Genomic DNA, 17175 nt, shown 5'->3' with positions numbered 1-17175 from the left:
TTTCTAATTTCCAAATCCTCAAATTCTCAAATTTCCAAATCCCCAAATTGCTAAATTTCCAAATCCCCAAATTCTCAAATTTCCAAATCCCCAAATCCCCAAATCCCCAAATCCCCAAATTCTCAAATTCTTAAGTTTCCAAATTACAAGCTCTCCAAATTTTCAAATTTTTCTATTCTCAACTTCCCAAATTTGCAACTCCCGCATTTTCAACTTCCCAAATTTGCAACCCCCGCATTTTCAACTTCCCAAATTTGCAACCCCCACATTTTCAACTCCCCAACTCCCAAATTTCAACAAAATTGAACATTACTAACAAAAATAAACATCCAACTAAAAACATCCAATAAAAAATTTAAATTTGCAATAACCACCTAAAAAATTACACCACAATTAACGACCAATTAACTTCCAAATAAAATATTCCGTGAATTTTGCCAAATTTCGTCGATGTTATAATTGCGAACAGAATTTATTCGCGTTTGCAATCTTGATGGGTGTACGTGTATTCATACACGCGTATACACATAGACATGTACCTATGCTCATCGTGCATGGTCTTATGAACCGTTCTGTTCCACGTCAAGCTAGCTGCGGGTTTCACCGAAAGAGGTGAACGTTTTGTTTACCGACGTTCCATCTCGATGGATTCATCGTCGAGCAGCGGCGTCAGCAGAAACGCCGTTGCAAATAAAGTGAGGGAAGCGAGAACGACGGGGCCGTTGTTCGTTCATGAAAACGCGTGCCAATGTTTCGCGTTTTCCTGCCTAGAAGCCAGCCAAATGTTCGCGATAAAGGAATCTTACGTTTAAATTGCAAACTTTCCTTTCCCCTCTTTTTCGTTATATTTTATGCTAAATATTAGTGGATTTTTAATTATTTTTGTTTAAAATCTTTTTTTTTTAATTTGAAGTAATTAAAGTTTACTTTAATTATGATTTTTTGAGGTACATGATTTTTCAAGGTTTGAAAGATACAGCACTTTTAAAGACAAGTAAGTTATATTTATAAAAAAAAATGATATATAAATATTTTTTATTAGAAGATTTTACTCGTTAATTTTATGAGTTTCTATATGGATATTGTTGTTTTAAAAAATTTTTAGTTCAATATTTTATAGTTTGTATTTCCTAATTGATGAGTTCTTTTCATAAGATATTTAGTATGATTTAAAAATTCAAGGATAATTTTTATATTTAAATGAAATATGTATGTTTTTTAGCTAAAATTCTGTAGTTTATATGTACACTATTATTACTAATATAAAAATGTAATTTTTATTGCGTTCCAGGTCTGACATCATGTTTGCTGTCAAACAAAATGGCATACTGAAGAAACACTCTAACTACTTGTAAAATTATTCTAATTTTTCAGAATATTAAACAGAAATAAAATGTTGATGTTTCATGTATATTTCTAATAAATTACATATTTATTATGTACCATATTAAACACAAACTGTTTGTACTATGACAAAACTGTATCCTTTAATTTTTTATATTTCATACTATTAAATGAATAAAATAAAACAAACTTGTTTAGTCAATTCAAAATGAATTAAAAAAAACTGAGACCTTTTATTTCATTAAAAAGCATGAATTTAAGATGAATGACATCTTTCGCTTCATTCAAAAAGAACAAACAAAAAGAGAATGAAAATTCCATTCAAAAAGAATGAAACGTGCAACTTCATTAAAGAAATAAATGAAAAAAATGAAGTTTCTTTATCTCCGTTCAAATTTACAAAATATCAAGCAGGAAAAATAAAGACGGTTTCCATGGCGATACGAAAGAATGAAAAATGAAGTTTTGAGTCGTATCGAATTGCTACAACAAGGTTGCAGCGACTCGAGTTCATCGAAATTCGAAACTCCGTTAGTTGCACGTGTAGCAAATATTTCTTGTCCGAAGTTACCATGAGGTTAAATGACAAAGACAGAGACAAAGAAGTTTGTTGGTGCATAAAAAAAGAAATGAAGTGGATTCCATATCCAATGTCTGGCTCTCAAATAAAATGCTGAACTTGCACGTTACACCTAGAATCACGCGAAATGCGGACTACTGCTAACCAGAATTTTACGTTTCAAAGTATTTTTCTTTTCTTTTTCGTAATCTCGTTTGGTTTAATTAAAAGTTTCTACCCTTTTATGCCTATATTTCGGTATTAATCAACGACGGTGTTCATTTAACCGTCGGACGCTGGGTCACTCGAGACTTAACCTCAAATTTATTTTTGATCGAATTGAAACCGTGATGAGTTATTACTATTTAATCGAAGTATTTCAACTTCTTAGGTAGTTTAATTAAATGAGCATTGTTAATTGATTACATAGTTAAGTACAGTACAGCAAAGTTAGGAAATTTATAATATATATAAAATTAAATAAATAGGTATATGACAAATGTAGATATTTTAGTACTTTAGATTTGTGAACTTTTGTATTTTTATATTCGAAAGTTCTTAAATATTTTGGTATTTAGATACCTGGATATTTGGACACTTTATATATTCAAAATTAAAAACTCTTATTTTAAAATATTTAAATATACATATATTTAAGCATTTGTCAACCAAATATTTTAAAATTCACATGATTGTTTCAATAATTTAGATATCTCAAATTAAACAAATTTTAACCAAGAAAGGTACTGAAATATTTCATGTAACATTTGTATAATTCACCTGAACTACTTAGTAAAATTTTAATTTTAAAAATTTATGTAACTAAAAATGTTTTCGTTATTATAAAGGAAGGGAGAGCTGCGGGAACACTCGGGTGAAAAATACTGCTTCGTGTATCTGAAACTGCCGATATCGACATTTATTTATAATAAGAAGTATAATAATTATTTTATGTACACATGAGACGATGTAACGGGAATTAAAACATTCTTAAGTCGAATCAGAAACATCGCAGTCGACAGAAACGACCCAACGTAATCCAACACGATAAAACAATAATCATATATCATCCAAAAATACAGTGGCGTAATTTTTGCATTAAAACAATCTTCTATGAACATCGTTTTCAACCTCTAATTAAAATCAATTAAAACCTAACTAAAATTCATGAAAACTTAAAAACATGTATCTCGACATAGTCTCTTTTTATAACCTTATTCCTTACAAATAATTTATCATAAATAATAGCGTTATTAAAAATTATTCTTCTACAAGCACCAGAAATTGTCGTCACAAAATGTACGCCACTGTTCAACGCAAAGTATAATAACGCAACCCCATTCTGTCTGGACATCCCCTAAAAATGAAATCTAAAACTTGGCCAATAATTTACAGACCTACCGTATACAGATCATTTTGTGCCATAAGTACTAAAACGATATCACTGTCGTGTTAGTACGAAAATGTACCGACACGGTTTTCTTTTTTTTATGCATATCTGAGATCCATCGGGTCTCGCGTCCTTCGTCGCTCAACCTCACGAAACAGACATTCTCACCCTTTTACAAGCATAATCGTGTATTTAGGCTACTTTCGATTCAGGGGAATCTAAAGGAAGGAGCTAAACCTATGCTTCGTATTTGCTTTTTTACTTGTGGAATTGTTTGGTAAAATTTGATGGCCTTCTACTGTCTAACCTCGCGTTATATCGCCATTTTGTGTAATATGGTGTTGTATACCTTGATGACGTATCGTTACGCGTTTTGTTAGTTGTGTTAAATTAATACAACTAATTGCATTAGTTAAATTAATACAACTGTATGTTGTATTAGTTGTATTAGTTAAATTAATACAACTATATGTTGTAGTAGTTGTATTAGTTAAATTAATACAGCTATATGTTGTAGTAGTTGTATTAGTTAAATTAATATAGCTATATGTTGTAGTAGTTGTATTAGTTAAATTAATACAACTGTATGTTGTATTAGTTGCATTAGTTAAATTAATACAACTATACGTTATGTTAGTTGTATTAGTTAAATTAATACAGCTATATGTTGTAGTAGTTGTATTAGTTAAATTAATACAACTGCATGTTGTAGTAGTTGTATTAGTTAAATTAATACAATTTCATGTTGTATTAGTTGCATTAGTTAAATTAATACAACTAAACGTTATGTTAGTTGTATTAGTTAAATTAATGCAAGTGCACGTTGAAATGTTTTGAGGCACTATAACAATGTTCAGATATTGTACAGAAACAATTCTCCTCACATACACATTTTTAAAAACCTAGTTTTAGAAATTTACTGATAAAAGGTGCAAGAATCATTCATTTTATATTAATGACAAAAGCTGTTAATTTTGAGTTATGTCATCGTTATAATAAATGAGTGATATGTCTTGTATTGTACTAATTTCGTGTCGTATTAGTTTTATGTTGTATAGTTTTGTGTTGTGTTAGTCTCGCGTTATATAACCACGTGTTGTATAGCCTTGCGTTGTATTAATTTCAAGTTATATTTCCATGTGTCGTCTAGCTTTCTATTATATTAGTTTTATGTTGTGTTATTTTTGTATTGAATTAATTTCATATTGTAATAGCCTCGCGATATATCAGTTTCGTGTTATTGTGTATTGTGTTGTATTACTCTCGCGTTATATAGCCTTGCGTTGCATTAACTTCATATCGTACTTATAATAGTTTTGCACTTCTCGTGTTATATTGCCTCGTGTCACAATGTGTTAGTTTCGTGTTTAGCACCTACGTCAAACCTTTTCTAATTTTTCCAAAAATCGAAAACAAATGGCAAGCTCCTCCCTTTACCCTCAACTAAAAGAAGCCCACGTAGCACCCGAGTTTACACGACTGTACACACTCGTAGATGAAAGAAGCGGACCCCGTTAATTAATTCCTGAAACGCGATTCGAATTTCGCACCGCGAAATGTCGAAACGGATCAAATGTCTAAAGTCAAGTCTACATTAATAAAAATTCACTTTTGATTGCACCTTATCTATTATTTTTAAAATGTCACTCTTTTTGATTTCACAAGTGCTTATATTTTTAAAGTAAAACATCTTCCACATTAAATCTCATTTTAAAATTTGTGTAATGTAGGAATACTGAAATGAATTCTATATCCAATGCAATATTTTTAGTAATACAAACTCGACTTTAGGCCACGAGTACATTCGAACGATTGAACTCTTCTTTTTAATTTTAAAAACTTGCATTTTTAACACTCAACTTTGAATTTTAGAATTTGCAATTTTCATTATTCTATTAGTTTTGAAATTTTTTATTTTTAACTTTGGAAGCTGTTTCAAACATTACATAATTATGTGATGACTGATTTATTAAGAAATGATTCATTGGTAAATTGATAAAATTATAAGAAAACTGGAACAATTATTATTTACGCTTTGAGTTATTTTTATATGAAAGTTTAAGAGCAATGAGACCTTTAAAATATTATACTAGAAAAGATGTGAAAAGATGAGAAACTATGAGGTAGCCAAATAAGAAGCAGCCAACGAATAAACGTGACTCTCAAGTCGGTAATTACATTTAATAGATTCAAGCTGATATTTAACTTTACTTGATTCAAGTTAGTAATAAAATTCAAGAGATTCAAGTTGATAATAAAATTCTTCAAGTTCAAGTTGGTAATAAAATTAAGCAGATTCAAGTTAGTATTAAAATTCTTCATGTTCAAGTTGGTAATAAAATTCATCAGATTCAAGTTGGTAATAAAATTCATCGGATTCAAGTTGGCAATAAAATAAATCAAATTCAAACTGATGATTCAATTCATCAGATTCAAGTTGGTAATAAAATTCATCAGATTCAAGTTGATAATAAAATTCATCAGATTCAAGTTGATAATTAAATTCACTAAATTCAACTTACTAATCAAATTCATCAGATCCAAATTTATAAATCTAATATATTTCTGCTACAAAATTAAAATTGAAACAAAATTATGGTCGTTCGCAAATGTACCCGTGGCTTCGCTATATCGATCGCGAGAGACACACAATAAACATGATATTCGTATCGTCCATTAACCGACGAATCGTGGCCAAAAAAATTTGGCCAATTTCCGGAAGATTTCTATAGACATTCGCTCGAAAGTATTCCGAACGAATTTCCATTAGGGTTTTCTTCTATTGATAAAATGTACGTTCGGTATCGTTGCGATGCATAATAACTTCGAACATGCTACTCTCCACGCACGTTAACTATATATAAAAAATTAATAAACGAAAATAAAATGATAGAACGATCAAGATGGATAGCATTTTTTAATTCACAAGTTTCAACTTTTATTTACACTTCTCTTGAAAACTAAATATTGTTAATAATTAGTGTTAAATAATTTTATACTGATGACTCATATTTTTAATTGTTTATCATATTTATAGCTATACATTTTTGTGACAGATTCAATTTTAAAAATTTTATGTTCTATTTTATATTTGATAAGACGTATTTTATGGTTGATGTAGTTGCATCTCGTTATATTGCCGATTGAGCGAGTGCAAACTTTAGTTGGACATTTACCCTTATGATACCTTTTTATCATTGCAACATTCGAAAACATATAAACATATGTACGAACGTATGAACATATGTACGAACACATGATAACAACACATACAAAAATTGCAACATATACAAAAATTCGAAGATTTTAGATTTATCAAAGATTGAAAAATATAATCACAAATTGTAAAAATTTCAGAGTAGTTAAAGTAACTAACTTCCGAAGTTAAATAATTGGCTACAAGAAATGTAATAAAAATTAAAAATCAAATAGCACCCCTCTAGCATTAAACCAATCTTTCAAAAAGTACCAGAAACGCCACTAAAAAGCTATCCAAATCGATCGTTCTCGAATAGAAATGATTTGTCTAAAAATTAAATAACAAACAGGATGAGCTCCTTAACGCTAGATTCTCCGACGAACAAGCATCATCCTTGTATCTTTATTTTGCGCTACGACAAAGTACGATTTTTCTTCATCTTCTTCCTCATTTATTATTTCACTTCTTTTTTTTTTTGGTTTTTCATATTTGGTACAGGTAAAGACGTTCAGTCTACCACGAGCATATATTTATATTACCTATGCGAATCAAACTAATTACCTTTAATCTAATGATACCTTAATTGCGCTTGGTAGAATCCGTACGCGATTTACAAAGTCAGTTTAACAGTCAAGGCTCTCACCGTGGCTTAACAAAGCTATGGAAATAAAGAGAAGGTGAACCGATTGATATATATACACGTAGACCGGCTTAAAGATGTGCTTAAAGACTTTAGTCTCGATTGAAAAACTGCATCTCGAAGGAATACTGGGTTGCCTGCCTGGTCTATTCAACCCACGGCCAAGGGTCACTGTGAACAAAATTTTTAAAGAAAAAAATATCGTTACGGATTTCTTCTTCAAACATTAAGAAATAATCCCATTTGTTTATTAGAATTTTGTACAGGTATTTCAACTTCGATTTTAGGTAAATTTTGATAAGTCAAAAGCGAAAGAGTCGGAATATGGCGAGCATCGTAGGCTTCCTCAGAGAAAATGGCGGCGCAGGAAAATTGACTTTCGTTATTTGTTGATTGTTAGTTGGGCAATTTTCGAATTTAGATCTTTTCGAATTTGGGTAGTTGAGGATTTCAAGATTTAGGAATTCTGGGATTTGTAAATTTAAGGATTTTTGAGTTTTTTTTGAGGTGTGGGGGATTTAGAAATTTGAGAATTTAAGGGTTGGAAATTTAAGGATATGTGAATTTAGAGAGTTGGAGTCTTTGAAATTTTGGAAATTTGGAGGATTGAGAAATTTAGGTAATTTGGGGAATTTGAGAATCTGGAAATTTAGAGATTTCGAAATTTCGAAATTTGGGAATTTAAGAGTTGGGGAACTAAGAACGCGTGAATTTAGAAAGTTGGAGTCTTTGAAATTTTGGAAATTTGGAAGATTGAGAAATTTAGGTAATTTGGGGAATTTGAGAATCTGGAAATTTAGAGACTTTGAAATTTAGGAATTTGGGAATTTAAGGGTTGGAAAAATGAGAACACGTGAATTTAGAAATTTAGACATTTGAAAATATGAAAGTCTAGAAATTCAAAAATTTGAAGACCTGAAAATTTCAAAATTTAGAAATATAAAACTTGAGAATTTAAAAAATTAGTCCAAACAACATACGTTTAGTAAAAACGACATTGTCCTTCTAGGAAGCCTACGTTTCACCCGAGTGTACAGCAAACAACAATCACAAACGCAAAGGCTAAAGGATTTTCATTACGATGCAAGGATTTGCGCGGGATTACAACTTGATCCGATGGAAAATCTAAACGACAAGTTTAATCTCATTCACTTTCTTGACAGAAATAAACAAAACCATGAGCGACGGAACACCATAAAATCTTAGTACGACGATTCAACTATACGCATAGTCGTATATCATAGCATAAATTGTCATCATACTTCTAATACAAATAATAACCTTCTCAGCGAAATCTATCAAATTGTTAATATACAACACTGACTTTACTCGAAATCTTTCTTCTATTATTTCTTTGAATAATTACTTTAAGTCCTTACGATCAAACCTAGCGTTATCATAGTCCTTATTGTAATTCTTCAATTTCAAGCAAAAATGCAACTTTGAACTTTCACAGTACCAACCAAAAGACAAAATATATTATTTATCTGAATTAAATATATAAATATATTATTTAAGTCAACAAGTACTGGTATATGACAATCATTCATCAGTACAATTTAATTAATAATTTAATTTAATAATCGCGCTATCTTTCCGCAATTGAGACACATTCTACAAAAACCTACTTTACATAGTAATAAAGAAAAATAATCACTCACCACTTGAGAATCTCACGATCACACGACGGATGTCTCTTCAGGTCCAACAAGCGCCTCCTCGGCGCTGTCGATGTCACAGATAAACTTCAGGACTAGCAGGCGCTGGTTGATGTTGTTGTTGAGGCGGCTGCTGTTGTTGCTGCTGTTGCTGCGGTTGCTGTTGCTGCTGCTGCTGCGGCTGCTGTTGTGGTTGATTCTGCGTCTGATGCTGTTGCTGTTGCGACTGTTGCTGCTGCGACGCCTGTTGCTGATGATGGTTGTGACTGTGATTATGATTATGGTTCTGTCGCGTTCTCAGAATCTCGCAGCGTTGTTTATAGAGATCACGTTCCTGCTGGACCCTCGCCAGCTCTATCTTCACTCGCTGAAGTTCGTTCTGCAGGTTCCGATTCGTCGTCTCGAGGTCGTGACGTTGTTGTAAACGCTTGCTACGACAATTCTGAGCGTAGCCGCGGTTCTTCAAGGTCCGTCGCTTCTGCTTCAGACGCACGACCTTCGCAAAACAACAAGATCCATTTTATGGAATCGAATTGACGCCAAATTTAGCGTACATTTGTTGTGTAATTTATGCAGTTTGTTGCTCTCTTTTGTATTAATTGATAAATTGTTTAATCACCAAGCTAAAACCTTTATATCATGATATTTCTAGTTTCAAGTTTCTTGGATGTAAATCATCTTCGATAAGAATATATTCTAAATATTGCGTCCATAGTATGAAGGGAACAAAATTGAAGAGTGACAATATAGACACTTTGTGTAATTTTCAGAAAAATTTGCATTTTGACTATGAAATGTTGTTCATATAACAGAGGTACTTACATGAAAGCTAGTGTCAGTAAATATAGATGAAAATGTTATGACAATTGTTACAGTTCTTACAAGAAACAAGTTTGATACATTCTATCAATGTATCATAATAAACAGTTCCTCTTATAAATTTAATTTTGACACTCTTTAAAAAAATTTTCAATAAGAATTTTTATAAACTTGTACCAACAAAATAGAACAACATTTGTTTCACATGACAAACATTTACAAAAAAGAATGCCTATTTTCAATTCTTCAAATAAAGTGCACAGTATATCTACACGGCTCGCAACAGAATTTTTGAATCAAAGCATTACCTACGAAAAGTTGTTAAAAAAAGGTAAGAGACCTGACTCACCTCTTCCCGCGGGCAACCATGAAGGCGTTTGTTTAATTCTCGCACAGACAGGGACATTAGCAACTCGTCGTTCATGAGTTCTTCCTGGGGGTTGTTGCTGCCGCAATTCCCGTACAGAGCATTGCTTGTTCTATGTGCAGGGCTAGGTCCTCCTGCACCGCAAGAACTCACTGAACAGACGCTCATCGGTCTTCCCGGTTGCATCTGTATTCCCTGCATGCTGTCCTCCATGCCCGACATTCCACTTCCGCCCGCGGGAAGCATCCCGCCACCTGCATTCGCACCCCCATAGTACTCTATGTGACCCGACATCGTGATGTATCCACCTGCGACAATAATATTTGTCGACTTCGAATTCATTTCCCTGAACAAACTTTTTGGGGTGAAATTTTGAGTAGGATTCTAATTGTTCCTTTTAATTGTTTCCCATAGGTAAAGGCCTAATTTTTCCTCACGGTTGAAAGAACGTATCAAGCTGACCGTACGACAAAGATATTAATAGTGCTGAATTTTTAAGTTAACACTACAACAGAACTTATAAGTTTATACTTGTTATGGTAACAATATTATTTTCTGATAGTAGTGGCATGACTGCACGCGCCACAAGATGAGTTCTAGGTATGAAGAGAGATAAGACTACTTTACTTTTTTAGTCTGACTGATGTGAATGACTGAGACAAGCAATTCTCATCAAAAATTATTTAGACAGCTTGGAATATGTTTCTTGATTTAATTAATTTTATATAGATACATTTCCTTCGGTATCAGGGTTCATCTCGTGGCGATAAACCACTTAAATTTTAAATATAATTGAAAAATATATAAATACATTGATCCTAACTTGTGCATCTAATAAAAGATAAAATTTCCTTCTTAATTATTAAAGAATATATATGTATATACATGTGTATGATTAATGTTAACACTTCCAAAATCATTCTCTTTCTCTAAGATTCAATAATATTCAATTTGTAACCGTTTTCGAGTTAGCACTTTGGGGGTCGAACATCGAAGGGTGGTTTCATACTTTAAGACTTGAAATATTCAACCCTGAATTTACCTCAACCGAACCCTAATACTTACGTCTAAAAGGCAATATAATGATCCCAATCTCCGCTTACCAGTATGTCTACTGTGACGCTGCAGTTGCTGCAGGTCCTGGAAATGATGATGCGTGGGTGTGGATGGCCAAGCCTCGTGATGAGGTTCCGGTGTTTGTTCCTGAGGACAATGAGGCCTAAGGTCGAGCGGTTCCTGCCTGAGGGACTGCGTCAACCAGCCCATACCTCCTGTACTCGGTTGCATCTCGTCCTGCACGATGGAACCGGGTTGTTGGAGATGCAGGAAAAGACCCCTCTCTCGAGGATCCCTTTCGCCACGATGCAACTGCAACGGCGGCGGAGAAGCCGAAACCGGTGGCGTATCCGGCGGGGTTCCGGGATGAGAAAGGGTGGTTAAATGGGATGCTGTACCCGGTGGTGCCTTCACCAGCACACCGTGCTGCACCTGAATGTGCGGCTGCCCGTATAGGGGGTGCGGTTGCTCCAGCTCGTGCGCCGGGGGCGTTAAGGGCGCCAGGGCTAATCCTTGAGCTTGCACCTGTCCAGGCAGCTGCACCACGCTACCGTTCACCATCATTGGTGAGCTGATTCGTACCTGCACTCAAGGAAACACGTTGTTTGTTCATTTTTGGGGTTTCAAATTTAATTCTTTTGGTATGGCGGAGTTTGACGATTTTAGGGGGTGGTAATATTTGTTGGGTAGAGTGTATTGGTTGGTGGTGGAATGTATTTGTTGGTTGTTGCAGAATTTTTATTAATTAAAGGTATAGGACTCTTGTATTTATTGAGGGTATAGGATTTTTGTAGTTATTGAAGGTATAAGATTTTTGTATTCATTGAAGGTATAGAACTCTTATGTAGGACTCTTAAATTTATTCAAGGTATAGGACTTTTGTTTGAGGTGATTTGAAAGAGTTAAGAGGACACTGAAATCAGATATTACCGAACTGATAATTTCAAACTATTAAACTTGCGATCATTTCTATAAACCACCCCATTTCTAAATCTTTCGTTGCCAAGTTTCTAAATTTTCCTATTTCCAAATTCTCGAAATATCTAATCAACAAATACAATTTTTACTTGCATTATCTCACGTATTTTACATGCAGTAAAGTCTCGTTAACTGACTGTGATAATGTTTTAAGCAAGAGTTATATCTTTTGTAAGAGTCGCTACCCTTACTAGTTATTCTGGGTAATTAGTATTAGTACGACACTGTTTATGCGTGGCGAATTATCAGTTCATCCATATTAATTTTTGAACTTGAAAAATGGAATGATAAATTTCTGTAATATTAACAATTAGTAACTGCTCGAAACCATAACTTAGCTGTTATATAATTCTCAAACTTCCATCAATGTATCTACAAAATATTTAAAGAAAATTAAAAATAAAATATTTGTATAATTACTACATATAATAAATATTACTACAATATGTCACTATTGTATATTGATACTCTTACTATTGCTGTAGTATATTAATATAGTACAATAACATAATTAAACACGATTATAATATAATAATTAAACCTTAATGTTTCATCAAATAAACAAATCTAAATTTTTAACTGAACAACGCATTATAAATTATTTTTTAAAATATATAAATACCACACATATTTCATAAGATATAACTAGCTAACACAACACAATAAATGTCACAACAAATTTACAGTAGTTAAATTGTAATTAAAACGTTCAAGACAAGTTACAGTTTCGAAATTCAATTTGAACGAATCTGTGGTAGAAAAAGAGAATATCATTCACAAGTTGATCCATAAAAATATAACTGGCGATATTTTTCAACAGAGAAAAAGACGAATTAATTCACGTGTGGTTGACTATCTGTTACGTGCTGATAATTTCTGTCGACGTTGAAATCGTGCGTGTAAATGAAGTCACGTGCACTGTTTGCATTGTATAAACTTGAAATTATTACGATGTGAATTTGTGTAAAAAAGTGGGAACGTGTTCATCCACGTGACTTCTGAACGGTAAATAAATATTGAACTCGTTGAGCAATGAACGTCGATGCAATATCATTTGAAACTTTGATATGTATCTGATAATACATGGATCACTGTTTTAAATGAAATAGAAATATCTATTTTGAAAACAATTACGAAGATTCTATTTGAACATTCAGGGAAACTACTCCTGTTTTCAATTGTTTAAAAATCAATAAAACAATACTTTTATATTTAGTTTTATATAGTAAATATTTTTAATATTAAAAATTGCAAATTTAACCCTTATTATGTGCAGAAATAATTTAATCTTGATTTCACATTTGTTTTCACTTTTATTTTCTAAATTTGAGAATATTGTTTTAGTTTCTTTTGATTCCATCGTTAGAAAGATAGTGTTAATTTGCAGTAATTTTAATTTACTATAAATAGCATTTGTAAATATGCTGTAAATATTTTTATATATAAAATAGGATAATACTATTCTCTATCATTTATTAAATGGATAAAAACTTAAGTTTCATATAACGTAAGAGTTCATTTCAATTAATTTTAATTCATTACAAAATTCAACTTTTCACAATAAAGATACCTTGTCCCGAAATTTTTCTTTCCTCGAAGGACATACTTTCCGAATTGTAAACAAATAACATTTAGTATAACACAATGTAACACTATAACGATGTAACTTTTTAATTCCACAACTGTTAAATATTTGCAGTGACGAAGAAGAAAAAATATACATGAATCACTTCTCAATATTGTTACAACAGTTCGAAAGAAATATTTTTAGTGAGACTACCTTGACCTGTTATAAAAATAATTAATAGTAATTAAGAATCATTGTAAACGTTACAAATTTAATTTATGGAGAATTCTTGTAAATCTAATAAAACAATAAAAAATAAGAAAATTCTGCTTTTTTTGTGCAAATTAATGATATCGTTATAAGATGGAAAGAATGAATTATAAGTCAATTAATTAATATTTTAACGAATAATAAATAAATGATTAGATTCACAATTAAATTTAACACACTTTCAATTTTATAAAATTAAGTCTCTCGTTGTTAATAGCACTTGTAACACCTTCAATAATTTTAATCAAATAAATTACAGTTTTAAATAAATGAAAATAAATTCTGTCACTTCAATTTAGAAAACAATCTTACAAACATACAACGTTCACATTATTTTATAAAATACTAATATTTTTTAAAAAATTTACTATTAAAAAAGAAAAACAAATATTTCTCATGTTAATAATAATATGTGCAACATATTTAGACAAGATACATACATTACACTATGTAGCACATTTGCAACACTATAGATACGCGAAACAAAAGAGCAAATTAGAATAAATAAGAAATGTACATAATTTGAATAATAACAAAGTTCGCAGTATATTTATATCTGAAACTACAAAGATTGCATATTTGTCAACACTATAGATACGTGAAACAAAAGATTATAATTGTGACTTCAATAATAATAAAGTGATTCGACTGCAATCGCATTATGTACATTATAGACACGCGAAAAAGTATATTAAATAGAAAATGCAAACTTTAGCAATAACGTATTAATTTAAAAAATTGCACGACGAAAGCAAAAACAGTTGGCAAGAAAAGAGTGGAAAAGCAATGTAAAATTATTAGGTTAAGAGAAGAAGAGAAATGTGAAATTATTAAAAGCAACAAAAACGGATAGCTAACCTCTCGTTTGACGTCGGCGGGATCGAGATGATCGAGAACGAACTCCTGTACGTATTCCCTAGCGAGATGGTCCTCGGCTTCCATCTTAACCTCGTCGACCTCTACCTCCACCTCCTGCGCCTCCACCTCCTCTACCGTGTTCGTTCTGGCCGCATACGGGAGCGTCTTCTCGCTGCCGCCGCCACCTCCACCACCGCCTCCACCACCTCCGCCTCCCTCGCCACCTCCTGGACAACTTGTCACCGTTTGTTGCGTCGTGACCACCTTTCCAGACTCCGCCTAACGACCCTACACTCCTATTCACGATTCTCTCGCGAACGTGACACCGATTATGCTACGCCACGTGAGTCGGATTGATTTTCATCCACCGTTTCACCGACTATTTTACCCTCGCCTCAAATATAGCTCTATGATATACCTCTTCTAATCTTTTCGATGTCTTCTACAAAGTTAATTTTACGTTTGTCGTGTACAACCCTCGTGAATAGGCACTTGCGACAGTAGCCTTATATGCTGTTTACAGTAGACTTCGATGTCTTATGTTTACAATAGACTTCGATGATAACGATGTCAAATAGGTGTAATTAGAACGATGTTAAGGGAAGGCTATGTCTCGAAACGATAGTCAATCACCCCCAAAACACGAACAATTTATGGCACCATTATTCCACGAACACCATCTGTCTGTAAACCAGACTCACTACACGTCCGGAATCATGTGTGGGGGCCCCTGTGCCGTTAGCCATGCACTGGTAACACTGTCACTTTCATCACATTTCCCGCCAAAAACCAGTCCCCTGGCAAAGTCGGTTAAATCAGTTTCCAAGATATGTTTGATCGTGTGGCATTCGAACGACGTACCGTTATTCATGGACGGACCCGTTAGAGAGAGGATTGATAGAATATTTAGTAGAAATGGCACGGAACGAACGGTACGATTAGGAAGCAGAAAAAGACGCCGCGTGGTAAGCAGCGTCGAATACGTCGTCCAAGTGGTGACTGGCCTGACGAGTGTAAGTGGAATGTGCCTTAACGCGCAAGACCCGCTGACGTCACGGGTGGGCGTGGCCGCCATTACACAACCCTCGAGGGCGTGCAGCGATTGGTTGGACCGACAAGGAGTCGCCATTTGCACGCTCCTCTTTCTACCCCTACCACGGTGACCACCTTGTCACTCCCGGCACGGATCTCGTACCTCCGCGAAGGTACCATTAATTTCTAAAGTGATTATTATAATTTTTCACCGGCCTCTCCTCTCGCTCTCCGACCGGTGGCCCGCGTTCACATATCGGCTCGTCTTTCTTTCTTCAGGATTTTAATTTGCAGCCGATCGTCGGGTTTGGGGTGACCCGTTATGGAGCCGTCCGGTGGAGGTGCGATTTTCAACGGGCGACGCGTCACCGACGTACCTGAAACACCGAATGATGTATGCCGATGAAATATGCTGACGGTCGCGTGACCGGAATTAGGGAACGCGGAAGTCGGAACGTGGGCTCGAATCGTGGATATGAATGGAAAAATGGTATTCAAGTTTGATTCTTCTCGGTTTCAGAAGTGCAGGTATTTGAATTTGTAGATTGCTCGCAATGAGTGTTACAGTTTCTTGATTAACTCTTGTGTTAGCAACTGTAACTTTAATACGGATGACATCTACTTATATACCTTACTTCGGCCATTTTGTTCTTGTATAAAATTGCCATTAAAGTTTGTGGAATCAGAAGAAATTAATATTATTTAAAATATAGGTAAATCGTCATATAGTCATATTACATGTATCAACAATGGGAAATTGTAAATTAAGTGTTGTATTGTTTACCAGTAATACTTTCAATAATACAATTAATCATGTCTTGCTACGTATGTAGCAATCACCTATAATGTGACGGTGAATATGCTAACATGGAGACTGTCACAGTGGATATTGATGTATGTGGTCAGACACACTTTGATACAGGATATTAAAGATACAAATAATTATATATTTTAATTAGTTAGTATGCATCCTTAAAACTATTTAAAGAATTCAATAATTTGTTTCATTTGTTTTTCATTTCATTTTCATTACATTCTGATCATTATTCTGCTACTCTTCAGGTAACTGAAGACGAAGTTATTTTATTAAATAAATATTTCACCATTTTTCTATATTTGAAACATAACTCCACTCATTAATATGATGTTAACGCTGCTTCAAATATAAAATAGAAGATACAATATCCATAAATTTTCTAACAGATGTGAACAAAATCTTAACGTCCGGGGGTTAAAACATGGAACGACAAGATGACTCACCGAACTGGCGAGCAACTTTTCACGATTAAAAAGTTTCAAATTGAGAAACTTGAGAGGAAAAGAGTTACGGCAAGGATTAATTGCTTTACTGTTACAAAGAACATTCTTCTTATAATCGATTTTTAAATAAAACTAGTTACCAAATCAATTTTACATATGAATCAAGTATTTCAGTATG

The 17175-nt window shown here is 33.3% G+C and overlaps 1 protein-coding gene across 2 annotated transcripts in view; it reads right to left on the bottom strand.

Annotated features, from left to right (window-relative positions):
• Window positions 1–2797: 2797 nt before the first annotated feature.
• The window catches only part of tj (Maf family bZIP transcription factor traffic jam), a 28616-nt gene continuing 14238 nt past the window's right edge, over window positions 2798–17175 (bottom strand). Inside the window, exons 3-7 of one of the 2 annotated variants that reach the window (XM_076532193.1) lie at window positions 14706–16114; window positions 11080–11614; window positions 9950–10284; window positions 8794–9286; window positions 2798–7303 (exon numbers count right to left, since the gene is read on the bottom strand). In XM_076532193.1, coding sequence (XP_076388308.1) covers window positions 8867–9286; window positions 9950–10284; window positions 11080–11614; window positions 14706–14789 — 1374 coding nt within the window. In that variant the 5' untranslated portion in view covers window positions 14790–16114 and the 3' untranslated portion in view covers window positions 2798–7303; window positions 8794–8866. The remainder of the gene's footprint in view (window positions 7304–8793; window positions 9287–9949; window positions 10285–11079; window positions 11615–14705; window positions 16115–17175) is intronic. The other variant, XM_012281727.2, reaches the window with a different exon arrangement.

The sequence above is a fragment of the Megachile rotundata genome, chromosome 5 (assembly GCF_050947335.1).
Source record: "Megachile rotundata isolate GNS110a chromosome 5, iyMegRotu1, whole genome shotgun sequence".
Classification (NCBI taxonomy): domain Eukaryota; kingdom Metazoa; phylum Arthropoda; class Insecta; order Hymenoptera; family Megachilidae; genus Megachile; species Megachile rotundata.
This window is presented reverse-complemented; position numbering and strand designations above follow the sequence as displayed.